Raw genomic sequence first — 19,648 nt, forward strand, 5'->3', positions numbered from 1 at the left:
AGAAATTATAGTAGGCGTATTCGATAAGCATTTGTGATTCTGCGTCCGAAAATTGTTTTTGTTGTTTTTACTGTTGAGGTCGCCTAAAACAATATATTTGTTGTTGTGTGAGATGATGTTGTTTGTTGGTGTATTGTCTGGTTTGTCTTATGGTGATTAGTAATTAAACCTGCTATTGTGACTGTTTGGTTATTACTCAGATGTAAATCTGTTGTAATACTTTCATTTTTCGACGAAGATTCTGTGTTTATAGATAACTGCTTGTTGTTGTTTGTATAGGTGTTGTATGCCCCGTTCTAGGGATTCCTACTTTGGTAGGTCTACTCTTTCTACTTGGTGTTGTGTTATTCTGAAGGAATGATAGCTGTAGAGCATTATTTTAGTGATAATTATACTTACCAATTTGTTTGTGGCAACGTGTTCGATATCTTGCCGTTTAGATACAAGGCTGCCTTACATATTTGTGTGTAATACGGTGAGAGTATTCATTTTGGTATAATGCTTGTTAGAATTCTTGTATTACCTGTATTATTAAATGTCATACATTTATTTTTCATGATATTGATAACAGTATGCAAAAAAGTCTTTACTTTTTACTTGTTCCTGGGCAGAAAGTGTTATTTCCCAATTGCTTATGCCTAAAATAAATGGAGAAGACCTATTTTCTCTTCAAACTATGCTTTTGTGACCTGGGTAATGAAATTTTCAAATTTACCCATTTTCCAGAACATTCCAGGTTGATTCAGTGTTGAGAAGCTGATAGAGAATTTTCAAGAACTTTCTAGAATCTTGTACAACTTACAAGAATTTTCTAACACTTTCCACAGTAATATATATACAGGGGCTCACCACTCACCACTTCAGTTTAGTTCTAGCTGACTAAGTGAACACATAAACTGATTTTATCAGAGATGGCATCAAGAAGCTGTAAACATTCTCCAGACGCATTCTGCTATGTATGTGGCCAGTTTATCAAGATAAGAGCGAAAAAGTACTCTGTGACAGCATCTGCTAAAATGTGTGAAGCCTACAAGACATATTTTGACATGCCTGTCAGGGATCAAGACAAACCCTGGGCACCTCGTTTTACCTGCGAGCACTGCAAAAAAACTCTGAAAGGTAAGATTTTATATTATACAAATTTTAGACCTTTTAAAATTTAAATATCTTTAATTTATTTTTTAATTTCCAATAGTATAGAAAAAATATCACATATAAAATATTTTGCATGAACCTCTTACACATTAGTTGTGGATGAAATAAATTTGTTCTTCATAATAACATCGCAGGGCACTACAACAGGAAGCACTGACCACAACGGACCGGGTTCTTTGTGAGGAGGTACAATGTCAAGTGTGAGCCACTAGGGGACCTCCAGAAGGTGTTTTTCCCACCATTGCACATAAAATTGGGTCTTATGAAACAATTTGTCACAGCTTATGATAAAGAATCTGCAGCCTTCAAGTACTTTCGAGACTTTTTCCCTAAGCTGTCTGAGGCAAAGGTCAAAGCTGGTGTCTTCGTTGGACCACAAATAAAGACGATCCTGGAGTGCACAAGATTCCTCAAGAAGCTCAGTAGGAAGGGAAATAAAAGCTCGAGGCAGCTTTGTCGTAGTGGTTCGGGGCTTCTTGAGCAATCACAAGACCGAAAATTATGTAGAACTGGTTAAGGCTCTTGTGAAGAACTACGGCAAAATGGGCTGCAGGATGTCCCTGAAAGTCCATATCCTTGACGCTCATCTTGATAAATTCAAGAAGAACATGGGAGCATACTCAGAGGAGCAAGGCGAGCGCTTCCACCAAGATATACTGGACTTTGAACGCTGCTATCAAGGAGCGTATAACGAAAACATGATGGAATACTATATAAAGTGATTTATCTTACAGTAGCAAATCTCGAAAAACTACTCACTTCTAAATATTTTTGTTCATTTTTATATAACTTTAGCATAAATACATGTAAATCTTGATTCATATGTTGTTTTATTCAGACCTTATGTAAATGAAAATGTGCAAATTTGTCCGTTTTTACTTAGAAAATAAATTAATTTCTAAATTTCATTATCCAGGTCACAAAAGCAAAGTTTGAAGGGAATAATGGCCATTTTCTGTGCTTTTATAACATAAGCAATGAAAAAATAACACATACTATCCAGGAATAAAATTTGTGTTACATAGTGTTATCATTTCTATAATGTCTGTCTTGTTATTTGTTTTACTATAATGTCTGTCTTGTTATTTGTTTTACTATAATGTCTGTCTTGTTATTTGTTTTACTATAATATCTGTCTTGTTATTTGTTTTACTATAATGTCTGTCTCGTTATTTGTTTTACTATAATGTCTGTCTTATTATTTGTTTTACTGTCTTGTTATTTGTTTATATAATGTCTGTCTTGTTATTTGTTTTACTATAATGTCTATATTTGTTTTACTGTCTGTCTTGTTATTTGTTTTACTATAATGTCTGTCTTGTTATTTGTTTTACTGTAATGTCTGTCTTGTTATTTGTTTTATTATAATATTTGTCTTGTTATTTGTTTTACTATAATATCTGTCTTGTTTTACTATAATATCTGTCTTGTTATTTGTTTTACTATAATGTCTGTCTTGTTATTTGTTTTACTATAATGTCTGTCTTGTTATTTGTTTTACTATAATATCTGTCTTGTTATTTGTTTTACTATATTCTCGAAGGAAGTTTGTGATTATATTTGTTAATTGCTATTGCTAATTCTCTGTTACCTTCATTGTTAGTGTTTCTACTTTGTGTGTTGGACTCGTTTGTTGATTGTTGGTGTTTTATGTTTAATGAAATCTTCCAGCCTTTTCAGAAATGGCAGGTAAATCGAAGAACGCATGCGCAACGCTCCTTTATATAACGTGTCACCTAACTTGGTTGGCACTCGTCAGAAAAAAACAACAAAAACTAATTAGAACGCATCTTTCACTTGACACCTTTGTTATATTAGTTGTTCAAAATAAACTTGATGGAATTTGTATATACAAAACACTACAACAACTTACCCCTTAGAGGGCGCTTCACACACTCGTACATTTCAACTCATCAGACTTGGAGTCTATATTGATATATGTGTAGCTAGCTGCTAATTAATTACCAATTTATAATATCCCTTTCAATGGTTTTTAGATTACAGCCTCAGTGGCAGACTTCTAGACTTGTAGAATGCACGTGGTTTGTACAAGGTCATAGAAAAATTATGGACGAAAAGAAAATACAGTCATTGAGTTTATACTTTGAAGTTGTACATGAGAACATAACAAATATCATGCCTAAGTGAACTAAGTCATTGGAGTAATTACAAATCCATAACTTTAACTTTAAGCAGCACGCTGTAGTAACTCTGACGTAAGTTAATTAAAAATATAAAATCTTAGCCTATGAATTTTACATTTTCTAAAATTCTTAACATAAAAACTCTTTCATGCCCAAAATATTCTCATTTTTATGATTATATTACAAATTTGTTTTTCATTTCACCAAAGGTAACACTGGACACATAATCTGTGATGTAGCGCCTAAAGCATTCTTTGATTGGCTATACTCTCTTCTGTGGACTGCAGATCAGCACAGTTTGGATCAACAAACCATAGAAATACAGTTAAGCTTCGTATAAAGGTGATGTGTATGTTATATTTATGGGTTTTTTGAGCCATTATGAACTCAACTTTATTATATTTTAAATTTTGCTTTTTGCGAGAAGAAATCTGTAATATAATCAAATTAGGTTACCATATGGTGAGTTAGAAATATTCAGAACTTCATAAATTCTACTCTTTAGTTGTATGTTTAAGTTAGGATTACTATAACGTATAATATTATAAGAACAGGATTACGTTAAAATTTCATATGATATAAGCAAGGTGTTCAAGTTCAAGCTTTTAATTCACAGCTTTGTCATATCTTGACGATTCGAGCTTTAATTACAGTTTTGGACTGGGGATGTGAACTTTTTTAACTGATATTTTTGACCAAGCTGAAGTCTCCCAGATTATTCTGCTTACTTCCTGTCCGAAAGAATTTCAATTTAAGGATAGACTTGTAGAGAGTTTGATGAGTTATAAAATCGAATGGGGTATACGTCTGCTCCAAGCTTGGCATTGCTGGCGCACAAAAATATAGCTGATAAAATGGAGGGGAAAAGGTCTCCCAGATTAAATTATTCTAATCTTGTTTAAAAGAATTTAAAATGCCACGGCTATTGAAGAGTCTCTCTTGTTTTTACCAGGTTGGTGTCTTTTATCTTATTTTTTTTCGTGTGAAAATTATCTTTGGACACAAACAGTGCTGCCAGAGGGCACCGGAGAACCGCTCGTGCATCTGAAGTTGTAGCTGAGTCTCAACACTTGAAAAAACTGAAAATATGAATAAAAAAGTTATTTAATTTACACCTTGTTTTAAGGTTAGTGATTTTTATTTTTGTTCAGCACACAGTTATACTTTTTTTTTGCCTTACTGCTTAATTTAGAGAAAGTTGAGTTCGATTTTTTTTCTCGCTACTATATGCACATTCCATTTGGTTTTAATCTAGGTAACTTCAAATAATTTGTGGTGAGTATATTTGCTTTATTGAAAATGGGCTGCAAAAAATTGAAATTATTCTTTCATATATTTACCCTTACGATGACATCACACGACTGAGAAATTCTTGCAGGGCTCCGGCACTATAAACATTAGCATAACACTACTGGACACAAGTCACTATAAGATTTTTAGACTAAACAAGCTATTAATTTCTGAAATCACAAAATAATAAATTATATACCTATGGTGATTACCTTCTTTGTCGCTTAACAATTGCCAAGAAGACCTGTAGGTAATTTCTCTTTAAAGAAAATAGTATTTATTTCATTAAATTTTTTTTCTTCGTGACACAAATAAATTTACTTTTATTAGTCAAACACAAAAGGTTTATCTTTAATATGATCTGGTAAATTCTGTAAAAGGTTCACTGTTATACGCTTAGTTTAAAACCTACATTTATTTCAGTATAATATGTATTAAGAGTAAGAATCAGCAATAATGTTTACGAAAATCTAGCGTGTTTTCAAACATTGTTCAACGTTCTAGAATCTAGCTTTAAACTATATAAGCCAATGCGTCAAGAGACAGTATTATTATTACTCATCAGCTACAATCACTATACTATAGCCCTCGGAAGCTATTATTGTAATTAACGCTTATTAATCGAAAAAGTACAAAATTTAAACAGGAATGTTTATAGACTTCGAACAATACAAACAGTTCAACTTCAGTGAATTACTTCAGACGTTATTACTTTTATGAAGACATTAATTATCTTCACCGAAAAAAGTCACCTTGCACTCAGTGTGAGACCATTCAAGAAGAGACTGTTAGTTTAGGGGAGGTGTAACAATATCAAATGAGAATTAATTTGCTTATAAAATATAAAATTATTTACAAATATTTTTATTACTATTTGTAATAACCGTTATTATAAATTGTATTGCTGTTTCAATATTAAAATATATTTTTGTTGAGAATAAAAATTGTGTGTATCAGTCTTGTTGACAAATATCATAAATTTGAAACGTATTGACATTCAATTAACTTATAAATTAAAATTAAAATTTCCGGCTATTTGAAATCTTAATAAGTAGAATACGTAACATAATAAATTGAGGGCTCGTCCAGGATTAAATATAATATGTAACAATTCTATAATAACATAAAAGAATAACTAAATACTAGCTGAAATACCGCTTTAACGCAAGATAAAGATTTCCCAACGGGACAGAGGTTGGTATTCGGATTTGAAACACTACAATTGAGGATTTGGGACCTTTTGTGGACACAGCAGGGAGGCAAAAGTAACTTTAGTAATAGCAAAATATATACATGTAAGGGAAAGATATATGTAAGCCCCCGGGAATGAGAAGTCCGAACGCTACCAACTCCATATTAATATCCGAGGGACCCTCAGGGTGCATGTCAGGTTTGATGTTTGTTCTTCCTATTTCAGAATAAAAATAGCTAGCTCTACGTGACCTCACATTATTTTGGAGTATTTATTTGTTAATTAAACATTTTGTTTTAAATAAACTTACAGCCTTTCCAACAGTAACAACCCCAGTAGGCAATATATGGTTTCAAAACGTACATTTGATTTATATAGTTAAAACTCGCAAAGAGAAACATTTTGGAACCCATCCCATTAGAAGCAAGTACAGCCTTATAGCACATTTTAGAAGCAACCGCGAACTGATTGGCCAATGTTAAAGTTATTGACTCTGCCTTTATAACTATTATTATTAATGTTTATATTTTAAGTTCGATTAAAGTCACATCTAACTTTCTTTATTATCTGTACACGAAAAGGGGTTGACTTAACGCTCTTTATTATACCTACCTGAAAAAGGAATGACGCCCATAACAATCATTCTGTGGTGTGGTCTCTCATCCACGTCCAATCAAATTCAAATGTTTGGCTCTTCCTGGCCTTTATTCTCTTTAAAACAAAAGTCTACAGAAGGTAGCTAATAGGTGCTGGTCTACGTGAAGTTGTGACGTTGATATACCTTCAAGAGATTATGATAGGGTTCGGACTGACGTTTTCCCTTACCCCAAGGGGCTGGACCGTCGAGCATAATAAAACAGTTTATTATTCTTGTTTGATATTGTTGGGGTTATGTGCTCTTTTCCTTACATATAATTCTGGGTAATATTTTATGTATATCTATTCTGTGCTACGAAGGCACACCCCGCTGCTCCATTAGGTACTATTATGCATAGGGCGTGGTGGACAATTCCAGGCATCAGAGTTTTAGTTACCTTATGATAATTGGAAAGATTCGATCTGACTTTCTCCATGGTCTCGAAAATAAAACCATGCATAATTTAGATCAATGAAATTAGTCCATTTGTTATTTTTAAACAAGTGTTACAGATTTCAGAAGTTCCGTGCGCACGCGTATTGATAGTAACCGCTTTTTGCTATTTGTTCCAACTAGAAGGCCCGGCATTGTCAGGTCGTTAGGGCACTCAACTCTTAATCTGAGAGTCGCGGGTTCGAATCCACGTCGCACCAAACATGCTCGCCCTTTCAGCCGTGGGGGCATTATAATGTGACGGTCAGTCCTACTATTCGTTGGTAAAAGAGTAGCCCAAGAGTTGGTGGTGATGACTAGCTACCTTTCCTCTAGTCTTATACTGCTAAATTAGGGTCTACTAGCGCAGATAGCCCTCGTGTAGCTTTGCGCGAAATTCAAAAAACAAACAAACAAACAAACTAGAAGCTCTTGATGCGCATTGAAACTCCACTTTTGAAAACTATTCCCAATGAAAACTATGTTACTTTATTTCTTAATAAATAGTTTAAACTAAAAGCTACATAACAGTCATTTGTTAAACAACTGTTCATTCAAAAATTTCCGCGAAATAATTTAACTACTTATTCATAAAATGAGTTTAAAATCAAATGTCAGAAAAAAGTTCGTATCGCTGAACAAGTTACAAAACCTTTCACATTATAGTACTACTTACCGAAGTGTGTACATTATTCTGCCATTTACTGTACCGTTTATATTTTCGTACCACTTACCGAACTATTCATATATTGTACTACCTACCAAGGCCCGGCATGGCCAAGCGTGTTAAGGCGTGCGACTCGTAATCTGAGGGTCGAGGGTTCGCATCCCTGTCGCGCCAAACATGCTCGCTCTTTCAGCCGTGGGGGCGTTATAATGTGACGATCAATCCCACTATTCGTTGGTAAAAGAGTAGCCCAAGATATGGCGGTGGGTGGTGACGACTAGCTGCCTTCCCTTTAGTCTCACACTGCTAAATTAGGGACGGCTAGCACAGATACCCCTCGAGTAGCTTTGTGCGAAATTCAAAAACAAACAAACAAACTACCAACCAAACCGTATTACCTATCGGACCCTTCACGAGCTGTAAACTATCTACTGGTATAACCTCAGAGCTTTGAATATAGACCAGTAAACATTATCTAGGAATTTACCTTTATGGGTGGTTCTTCATTCTTTATACTTCGTTTCTCTGTCACGTCGGATTTTCTTCGTTCTGGTGGTGTTTCTACGTTGTTGGTTACTAGGCTTGCTATTTGAACCGGTGGTGTTTCTACGTTGTTGGTTACTAGGCTTGCTATTTGAACCGGTGGTGTTTCTACGTTGTTGGTTACTGAGCTTGCTATTTGAACCGGTGGTGTTTCTACGTTGTTGGTTACTGAGCTTGCTATTTGAACCGGTGGTGTTTCTACGTTGTTGGTTACTAGGCTTGCTATTTGAACCGGTGGTGTTTCTACGTTGTTGGTTACTGAGCTTGCTATTTGAACCGGTGGTGTTTCTACGTTGTTGGTTGCTAAGCTTGCTTTTTGAACCGGTGGTGTTTCTACGTTGTTGGTTACTGAGCTTGCTATTTGAACCGGTGGTGTTTCTACGTTGTTGGTTACTAAGCTTGCTATTTGAACCGGTGGTGTTTCTACGTTGTTGGTTGCTAAGCTTGCTTTTTGAACCGGTGGTGTTTCTACGTTGTTGGTTACTAAGCTTGCTTTTTGAACCGGTGGTGTTTCTACGTTGTTGGTTACTAAGCTTGCTTTTTGAACCGGTGGTGTTTCTACGTTGTTGGTTGCTAAGCTTGCTATTTGAACCGGTGGTGTTTCTACGTTGTTGGTTACTGAGCTTGCTATTTGAACCGGTGGTGTTTCTACGTTGTTGGTTGCTAAGCTTGCTTTTTTGAACCGGTGGTGTTTCTACGTTGTTGGTTACTAAGCTTGCTATTTGAATCGGTGGTGTTTCTACGTTGTTGACTACTAGGCTTGCTATTTGAACCGGTGGTGTTTCTACGTTGTTGGTTACTGAGCTTGCTATTTGAACCGGTGGTGTTTCTACGTTGTTGGTTGCTAAGCTTGCTTTTTGAACCGGTGGTGTTTCTACGTTGTTGGTTACTAAGCTTGCTATTTGAACGGGTGGTGTTTCTACGTTGTTGGTTACTAAGCTTGCTATTTGGACGGGTGGTGTTTCTACGTTGTTGGTTACTAAGCTTGCTATTTGAACCGGTGGTGTTTCTACGTTGTTGGTTACTAAGCTTGCTATTTTTTTTCAATTAATGGGTGTTTGATATTTCACCTTTTTTTCTTTGAGCTATGTGTCATAAATATACACAGATAATTTCACACGAGACGGATATAACATTTTATATCTTTAATTGTGACCATAAAATAGAAGTTTATATTTCTAACAACAGAATAATCAAATTACTCCTATTGTTTTAATTCTAAAAATGTATACAGAATTTGTTTTATTGCCTATAAATTTGGATAAATTTTAATATCTCTATATTTTATCAACATTATGTGAATTGTTTGTGTTTTCTTATAGCAAAGCCATATAGGGCTATCTGCTGACCCCACCGAAGAGAATCGCATTTTAGCATTATCAATTCGAAGACTTACCTCTGTACCAGCGAGGGGCAACATTATGTGAATACCATGCAATCACCTCAATACAATAGATGTATGCTGTGAAAGTAATCTTAGTTAGACAGCTTAATGGACAACAGGTGTTCATTGTTTGATAACTTAATCTTTAACTGTATTGTATTGTCATATAATTTCTTGATATGTTATTTGTTCTCTACATAGTTATAGTGAATTGCACCACTTTTGCTTTATTCTTACGCTCACATGCTTTGCCTTGAAATCACGTAACCCTTACGTGTTCATTTCACTGGAAAATTCGAGATGTTCTCGACTGAGCATGAAAGGAGCGGAGTCAGATGCCTTTCACTCACTCAGTTGGTCACTTCGACTCACTCCGTGCAATGAAAACAAAGTGCGACCTTCTTCGTCACACCATACATGTTATATTATCAATTTCTTTAAAAAACTGTGTTTTTTAACCTTTTAACTTATAGTTCCGTAAACATAAATTATTTTGTACTTTATAGAAAATCATTTGAAATACTGGTTGCTTTCATTTTATGTATAGTCCGAAAGTGCAAAAATCACCCAAACAGTTTCTGCTACATTTGTGGAAAAATATTACAGTTTCACGAAGGGAAAATACTGCACACAAGGTGAAGATAGTTTACTACCAATATTTTGAATGTAAAACGGATGGTCAAGAAACAACAATGGGTGCCAGATGTGTGTTATACAGATTGTACATCTGGCTTGACACAGTGGCTAAATAAGAAGAGAGCAAGTTATGTAATTTACAGTTTCCATGATATATCATTTATCTAATGATCTTCTAACTGATAGCTATTTTTGCATGACTAATGTTTATGGATATTCACGCAAAATTAGACAACAGATTATCTGATCACAGATAATCCAATGAAACCAGCACCTCATAGGGATGGTCTTCCAATGCCACATCAACCAGCAAATTGTAAAACAGAAGAGTAATCCTGTGAAGAAGGCACTAAATATTTTTTATCTGGTAATTCTATTCCTGTAACACCTGAACGTAAACCACCTCATCTGACCATACAAGAATAGCGAAGTGATGTGATTGATGTCTTTTCTCTATCAAATCAACATTTCTAATAATATTTTGAATATTTCTATCATAATTCGAAAACTACGGTTATTGGGAATTTTCAGCATGGGTTTTAGAATAAACATTAAATTACTCAGGAATTGTTTTATTTTCTCATTTGGTAGCAGAGAAAAATTAATGTTGCCTGATCACTTTTAATGTTATAAATGTTTTAGAGAATGTATAATATTCTACGCCCCCCAACCCAGTAGCATAGTATTATGTCTGCGGACTTACAACGTTTGGTTTGTTTGTTTGTTTGTTTTTTTGGAATTTCGCACAAAGCTACTCGAGGGCTATCTGTGCTAGCCGTCCCTAATTTAGCAGTATAAGACTAGAGGGAAGGCAGCTAGTCATCACCACCCACCGCCAACTCTTGGGCTACTCTTTTACCAATGAATAGTGGGATTAACCATAACATTACAACGCCCCCACAGCTGGGAGGGCGAGCATGTTTGGCGCGATCGGGATGCGAACCTGCGACCCTCAGATTACGAGCCGCACGCCTTAACACGCTTGGCCATGCCGGGCCGACAACGTTTGGAAACAGGTTTCCATACACATGGTGGTTAGAAAACAGATAACCCATTGTGCATCATTATACTTAACTTCGACAAAACAAACGAACTTATAATACACTTCATTTTATATATGTCTAAAGTTCACTTTACATTATCCTAGAATCTGAGACATAATTTTCATAAACTTAGATATTTTATATCTTAAAAATACTTTAATAGAGCCTGTACTTTATTACAGATTTGTTGACTTTGACTTAAGGGAAATAACTGAATTTTTTGTTTTGTTATTCATATTTAGAGATATTAAATTTTTTTTATAAATTTACAATTATCATACAAAAAGGATTTTAACACTAACTACGGGCCGCTCAAAGAGTTTATTTATATGACAACATGTAACAAGGTATCGTTGCATGATCATAATAAAATTATCTAATTTATAGTTTTGATGAAGACACGAAAATAAATATTCTGCCTTTCCTGCTTGTTCCCGAAGATTACACAAAACAAATTCAACATCTTTATTTTTATTTTCAATGTTATCATTCAGTATTCTGTACTGGATGATCTGTCCATATTCACTAAAAACTTGATGTTTATCTTCCTAAGTGGCAGACATTGGAATTCCTCGAACATAAAGACTGACATTTTTAATTTCTTCACTACTGGATCGAGCATACGCTACTTTAGTTATTTAATTAATCATTTAGTAAAATCAGAAAATTTACGTGTGTTTATTAAAATAAAATTATTTTAAAAAATGTTTATATATAATCCTAAAATAACTGTTATATTGAAAAGTATACTATTAATTTTTGAACTAAAATCCTTTATCCATAAGTTGCAAAAGATAAGTATTGTCAACTTTTACCCTTGTATGTATATATATATATATATATATTTATTCTTTACTTTGGAGAGCAGTCACCTTCCCACAACTGTCTGTAGGCAGTAAAGGGTGATATGGAGGTGGGACGTTGTGGGCTTGAGCACCCACATCTCGCTCTCCTGACTTCTATTTCTATATCTTCATTTTATTTTTTTATGTGAGGACTGGCAAATGGAAGTTAAGACTGATAAGAGATGTATCCCCACCGCAATATGGGTCCTACCTCCTCATTCACCTCCCAAACCTAGTGTACATTTTATAATCCCACATTACATTTGTACCCTGGGATCTTTTCAATTAGTCCAACGTTTTTTGTTTATTTTTTAAATTTATTTTTGTTTTGGCTTGTTTTTAGGTTATAACAAACATAATATATATATATATATACACGTATAAACATAGATATGTGTTTATACATTTTTTGTGTGTGTATGAAGTAGTTATTTCACCATAGTATATTTCATGATAAAGATTTGTATTAACTTATAGAGTTTATAAGTTAATTCTATTACGTTGATATGAATAAATAGGGTGTGTTCAAGTATAAAATAAAACACTACAAAACTTCATATGCGTAATTTTTTAATCAGGTCAAAAGGCACCTAACATTACAAAAATGCACACTTAGAGTAAAACAGATTGGGACTATATCATTGGAACTTAACATTTGTCGCATTTTGTCTAATTTAAAAAACAAAAAACTTTTCAATACATCATTATGGGAGGTCAATATCCATTGATTCTTAAAAAAATAGTGAACTGAGTTGAAACAAATTATTCTCATTTGAGTTTGAAAAGTAAAAATGAAAACCCGTAAAGTTAATCAAAATCTTCTTTTAAACATTTTATTAATGGGTTAATTTTTTTTCTCGATTAGCAATATATTTCTTGTTAAGAAATGGATGCAAGACAATAAGAGCTGAAAACTAGAATATGCACTACCATGGTTACAGGAAATATGTATTACTATTATTAACACTTCCTCAGGTACCAGTGAAAACGTCACCTGTGACATTTTAATGCTATTGTTAGTAAAGTGACTGGCTGACTGTCTTTTATCTACATCTAAAGTTACAGACTTTTTCGTGATGGTTGTGATATCAGATCCTGAAACATTATCAGTTATACGGGTGTGTCTTCAGGGCGTGGTTGCCGTATCAAATATGGAAAAGTGTAGCTCGTGCTTAACTGGGATTTTTACATCTCCCCGTATGTCGATTCTAACACACTTTTAATGAAAAATTCAAACCCGCCTATAGGAATTAATTCATTCAAATAGATACGTCATTATAAGTCTTAACAACAAACTTTGAGGGTCGTAGTAACACTGAATAGTCACTGTTGCTATGCGTGCAATCAGAAAACTGCATTCACTGTACCTCAGTTTTGAAACACTACTAGTAGATTTTGTGCATTATCGTGAAAAATGAAAAATTTTGGAATGGTTCAAGTATCGTGTTTATTTTTTTCATTTACTTAAAAAAACATAATATTGAATTCCATGACCATAGTTCCCTAAATACAATCAGTAAAATGTTCCTTTATACAAAACACAAGTGTCAATAGTACAAAATTGTAACATCACATGCATCTGTACTTTAAAACGAAACCGTATGATAATCGACTTGAACACTGAATCATAACTAAACGTCTCTAAGGTTTTTACACAGTATTTGGCAGACTACGAAACATAAACCGTGAGCTTCGACTAAATCTGGCACAAAAAAATTAAACAAAAACATTTGCCATTTGTTGGCGGTAGTTTTAGTTACTTTTTAAACAAAACAATCCTGATTTTAAAATATCAAAAACAAAGTGAATTGCAAAACCATTAAAACATTGAGCTAAACCAATGAAAACATATTTTGGCACAAAAACTAAGAAACTATGCCTAACCAACACTGTCGAACCCACAATAAGCATGCTATATTACACATTATCTGATGCACATATTTCTCACCATTAGCTTATTATGTACAGTAGGATCACCAACTTGTAGTGCAGGGATATGAGCACTTATAAACACGATTTGAAGCGATAGCAGATAACATGTATATACATACTGCCCAAAATTACGATCTCGCTATCATGTCATCAACCGACAACTTTTTCTTCATAATTACAACCAACTTCGTACTTTACCCTCACAGCGAAAAGGGTGACCTCTAGTGTTTCACTAAATAAAGAATTAAACTACAAAGACCTGATCACATACATAATATGACTAACTGTTCTGCCGAAACGTATTAGATTTATTGCGTAGCTGATAAATGTATATCGTGTCTCATTCTGATCTCTACAACACAGAAACGAAACGTTTTTTTTCCCCCAAGGTGTTAAATGGTATTTTTTTTTTTTAAATCTACCAGAACGTAAAATTAATAACACCGCTAAATATGGGGGTGCATGTTGCTAGACAGGTTCTGAATCATTTTATAATGTAAAGTGGATGGATTGTTCAAAAGTTAAATTTTGAAGGGTGAAGGTTAGCCCATTGATAAACTATAGATTTCGAAACTTATGCGATATCGCAAAATATTCCCCGCACTTTAAGGTGTGGCTGCGTTGTAAGCGTGACAGTCAATCCCTTGATATGTGTGATGGGTGGTGGGGTGCTGCTGATTGGCTGCTTTCCCTGTGGTCAGTATTTCAAAATCATGGACGGCGGCTAGAAGCTTTAGTAGCTTTGCCATAAATACAAATACAGATTTTAAAAATTAAATAAGAGCTGAAGCCGATTGAAATTCTCAGAATAGAGTTAAATAGAGGCGTTTTACTCTTGTTTCCCTTATGAAAAAAAGTTATACATATTTGTAAAACTTTGGAATTAGTTATTTCAACAAGTACGTCAATTTTTACTTTATATCCTTCTTTTGTCTTATTTATTTATTTATTTTTGCCTTTAGGGTTAAATTAAATTCTACGGTATGCTAGTCACATGACCGCGAGAGGGTGCTGTATCTCAAAAGACAGGGAAAGTTTAGAAAACTCCCTTGAACGGTATGTATGGAGGTTATAATCATGTGCATGATTACACTTTATCAATATACTTAAGGCCTGAGTGTTTTTCTGCATTTTTGAAAGCAAAAACCTTGACAGTGATGAATGATGCGAGTCCGGTTAGGGAATCTTTACGCCACAGCTCGATTGGATCTTGTCACGTTCATGTAACGTGAGGTAAGGGAATTTATTTCACCGAAAGGAATGACTACGATTCGGAAAACGGTTTGATAAATCTATTTTTACCTAACAGGTGATCAAACTCTTATTTCAAAAACAATGGATGCGGCTGAAACACTGAATACTTGATTTGTGTCAGTTTCCTTCTTCTTGTTTTCACTAAAACGACGTTCTAATTAGACTACTATTATTTTTACTTTTTGAGAAAACATGCAATCCCAAAAATCTTTTGATTCAACCACAACTTTTCGTTAAAATACTCATACCAAACTATTTTAAGAAACTGTAAACCAAAAACTTAAAACAAACATGACGTTTTCCTTACAAGAAATAAAATAAAGCTCACAAATAATACACGAATGGGGAAACCTAAACTTCCCCAAACCTTAATACAAAGTACATATTTTCTTTTCTCTATATCCATGAGTTTCCTACTACGAATCAGTCATAACATTATACCCCAGTACAAAATACCACAAGACAAAAAGCAATTTAAAATGATTCTTATTCCATTTCTGTAAAGAATTCAGTTGATCTTAGAATTTTTATAAGGATGATTTTGAAATCACCAAATAAGGGTTCTATAACGCACAAGACTCTATTTTAACAATTTATATTTGGCTATACTGTACAGTTCCAAAGCTAACATAAATATTTAAAGCTAAGTTCCATTTCACCACCTTTCTGTAACGCCCTAAATTTATACCAAATATTTGGGTAATGTGCAAAATATAAACATAAAGAAATTCATCCATATCTAGCATAGTATAAACACACACACACACATATATGTACTAGAGCTTGACTGATGTTTTCTATTTACAATTTTGTTAATGTTTTCAGTTTGTGATATTGGGATTCTTTCATTTTGTATTTTATTTTGTAACATTTCAACTTTAAATCTATGTACTAAATGTTTGTGATGGTTGTATTACAGACTCAATACATCCCTAAAAATTACATCAGTATAGAATTTAAAAAAATGTTAATAAGGAAAGGTGAGGACATAAAGCTTCTTTTATGTGAAACTAGGAAAGTGGTGATATGGAAGTTTTTTCTACATGAAATGAGGAAAGGTGGTTATGTAGAGTTTATAGGTGAAAAGTAGTTATTCAAAGTTTATTTATGTCCAGTAAGGATAAGTGGAATACAGACTGTATTTTGCATGAAATGAGAAAGGATAATGGTATAGAGATTTTAAGGTAGAAAGTGGAGATGCGAAGTTTCTTTTGTCTCTCTCTTTATATATATATATAGATGAACTGTGTGTTTCTTTGCACCCTAACTCCCCCGAGCTTATTGGGACAATATCAACCAAAATTTGTATATAAATACTATGAAATGTCCTAAGGGGGTCAAAATTAAACTTAACCTTTTATCTGTTTTGTAAACCTGTTGGCTAATTACTCCTAACCTATTCAGTTAATCTCAAACAATCTTGACAGTTGAAGCTTTAGACAATGTTGAACATTCTAAAGGAGTTCAGGGTCAAAGTATGAATGGAAGCTACTGGACTGTTTCTCAAACAGCCACAATTTTCTCATGACCGGTAAGGTATAGGGTGGGATCACCTCAGAGTTTTTATTTCTTCCTAGAAGTAAAACAAGCTACAAAGATTGTTTATTAAGAAGCTTTGTTATAATTCTAAACTTTTAAGATAAAATTTGTGTTCAAGTTATTACCTTGAAATATATGATTGCTGATAAACTTGTATTATTTTAAATAAGTTTAAATATTTCCCGTCAGTTGACGGGTGTTTCAGCTTCTGCCAGATATAGAAAAATGGCGACATGGAGTTTATTTTACTAGTACAAGGAAAGGTAATTAAATAGTTTTGTTTAGGTTAAATATGTTAACATGGTGATATAAAAGTTCTTACAAGAATATTGTCAAAAGGAATAACATACAATTTATTACAGGTGAGAAGTGACACTAACAAAGTTTATTTTATGTGAAATAAGGAAAGACCTTGAAATGGAGTCTCTTTTATGTAACTAGTTACAACGCAGTATATTTACAGAGTAAATTAAATTAGTTTCACGTGATCAACAGAGCAGAGAGATATGACATCTAATTATTATTTTACAATTCTTGAAATAACAAATGTTTGTTATTTCAGAGATGCTAGTAATTTTCCTGTTTATTAACCTTTTGAGGAACATTAACGAGTAACACATCTGCTCACTTACATATTTTTTCTAGCCTCCATTTCTTTAATAGGATAGGCTAAGAGCAATCATTCTCCAACAACGCGTGATATATAATTCGTCAGTGTTCTTGTATAAGTAGCATAATCAACCAATAACAGCAAAAGGATCGATTTCACAGTTCTGTTATTTCACAGAATCTAGTTTTTTCGTTTTTATAATTTTAAAGTACAGCTATTGGTAAATGGCTCTATCTTGTAAACCCTTCATTCCATAGCAACATAATGAAAACTATTATTAGCCAGGAAGTATGACAAGTACATTTTACAGTTCTACATGTAGTACGTTCAAACATCAGAGAATGTGACCAACGAACGATAATCCAGCATTTTCTGGTCTTCTGCCAGATACACAACAATATATATAATATAGAAGCTAGCTGTGACATATGAAACCACGCTTACTCTACGCACAAATAAAGAAGCTAACAGGGTGTAGCAAAAACTGTAATGTTCACCCCAATAAACGTATGATAAACATGTTAAAATTTGCTCTACCCAATATTTTTCACTAATCGTTCCGTTTACTTCTTGCGTTGAAAGGGTTCCAGTAGTTCCAGTCTTTACTGCCAAGCGATGACGCAGTAAAACGTGGGAGTTCTATACACACAATGGTCAACATGGCGAATACTCGAAGTTTTCTTCTCAAAGCAACATCTGGCATTCTGCTTAGTAATGTTTAAAGAAAACATTAGTTTGAAATATACGTTAATATAACCTTAAATTATTTATATGTCATGTGATAGCCACGATGTATTACACTCTGTTATACTTGTATATCCAATGTTTCCTAAGGACACTTATTCAATACAACAAGCTTTACTACATTCGATAATTGCATTTCAAGGAACAAAATAATGTAAGACAATTTCTGAAGCAAACTGTCTTATTTCATACATTCTCTTTGCGGAAGATATAGAATTAATTTAATCAGGACATTTGACACGATTTCTTGTTATAATTAAATGTAACCGATTAAACATTACAACCACGTTTACACGCGAGGACGACCTTTGTAGAGAAATACAATGTTCCTTCATTTAATTATCAAAACAGACGTAACTACTGGGGAGGACATAGTTTATGCCCGACTACGACTGTTTGAAAGAGGCCTAGCCAAATCGTCTCTTTTTATTATATTCTAAGAAGAAAGAAAGACGCAACTGTTGGTTAATTTGCACATAACTGTTAAGTTATTGACGGTGAAAGACTAAAGTTTCAGAGTTGTTGTTGTTTTTTCTCAGGTATGCATTGAAGCTTTCGTTCAGTGCAAATCCTATAATTTTATGTCGTTTTAAAACAAGTCAGCACACACCAAAATATGTGCAACATCTTATCTTTCCTCCTAACAGTAACACTATACACTTTGCTGTCAGATGCAATTTAAGGTTTTCTGAATAAAGACTACATTACTCTAAACTTGTAAGTTCTATGTATACATTCACATATATCTCCTAACATATACGTGTCGTTAGTCATTTACTGGGACATAACAAGTCAGACTATCTTACCCTCTAGACATCGAGTGCTGCGGTATTTTTCAAGTTTTACGTTTTCAAAGTTATGATTAATGTGTATACTGTGGCGGCCACTGTTTTCCTGCCTTTTTCATCAAACTACTCTATATAGATATTAGCTCTATGTGGGAAGCTACCCTGCCGTAGGTAACATTTCTACACCTTCTAGGGACCCATTATAAAACTAAAATGCATTGTATAAAATCAATAGCAGAATTTATTTTTGACAGCCAGTGTCATGACTGATTACCTGTGCTACACAGGCACGTGGGTGTGTTCATTGGTGTAACTCATACACGCGTCGAGTTACGCGTTTAAATTTCTGTACAAACGTGGTAATTTGATTTGTTAAGAGAAAGCTGGTTACGATTGGTACTTTAAGGGTTAACCATTTATCTTTCTTCGTTTACAGAGAGGTCCTGGATTCGACTCCGATCCCAGTAAATAAACACACAAATAAACCTTATTACTGCAGGAAGCCCTTCATTAGTACAGCGGTAAGTCTACGGATTTACAAGCGACAATTAGGGGTTCGATTCCCCTCGGTGGGCTCAGCAGATAGCCCGTTGTGGCTTTACTATAAGAAAAACACACACATATATACTACAGGAAAAGTCTTCTTGAATGTTTCTAGCATCGGAATCGAACCCAAGACTCCCACACCAAGATAATTAATTTTCTACCAACTGGGCTAAAGAGCTAATACATTAACCAAACACTTTCATCTTTTCTTAAGCAAGATTCGTAATGACACAACATTAAAAATGGCAAATAATTCCAGAAGAATAT

The 19,648-nt window shown here is 34.0% G+C and overlaps 2 protein-coding genes across 7 annotated transcripts in view; one reads left to right on the forward strand and one right to left on the reverse strand.

The window, feature by feature from the left end:
• LOC143230756 (uncharacterized) overlaps positions 1 to 19,648 on the forward strand; it is a 187,598-nt gene that overhangs the window by 154,673 nt on the left and 13,277 nt on the right. Inside the window, exons 2-4 of the mRNA XM_076464872.1 lie at positions 3,509 to 3,641; positions 14,863 to 14,956; positions 19,272 to 19,356. Coding sequence (XP_076320987.1) covers positions 14,895 to 14,956; positions 19,272 to 19,356 — 147 coding nt within the window. The 5' untranslated portion in view covers positions 3,509 to 3,641; positions 14,863 to 14,894. The remainder of the gene's footprint in view (positions 1 to 3,508; positions 3,642 to 14,862; positions 14,957 to 19,271; positions 19,357 to 19,648) is intronic.
• Positions 12,522 to 19,648, reverse strand: part of LOC143230754 (dachshund homolog 1-like) — a 118,941-nt gene continuing 111,814 nt past the window's right edge. For all 6 annotated transcript variants that reach the window (XR_013016615.1, XR_013016616.1, XM_076464870.1 and 3 more), the window contains one exon: positions 12,522 to 18,007. Coding sequence is in view for 4 of the 6 variants with exons in the window: in XM_076464870.1 (XP_076320985.1) it covers positions 17,988 to 18,007 (20 nt within the window). In the remaining 2 variants the exon portion in view is untranslated. The remainder of the gene's footprint in view (positions 18,008 to 19,648) is intronic.

Source organism: Tachypleus tridentatus, chromosome 10, assembly GCF_004210375.1.
Source record: "Tachypleus tridentatus isolate NWPU-2018 chromosome 10, ASM421037v1, whole genome shotgun sequence".
Taxonomy (NCBI): domain Eukaryota; kingdom Metazoa; phylum Arthropoda; class Merostomata; order Xiphosura; family Limulidae; genus Tachypleus; species Tachypleus tridentatus.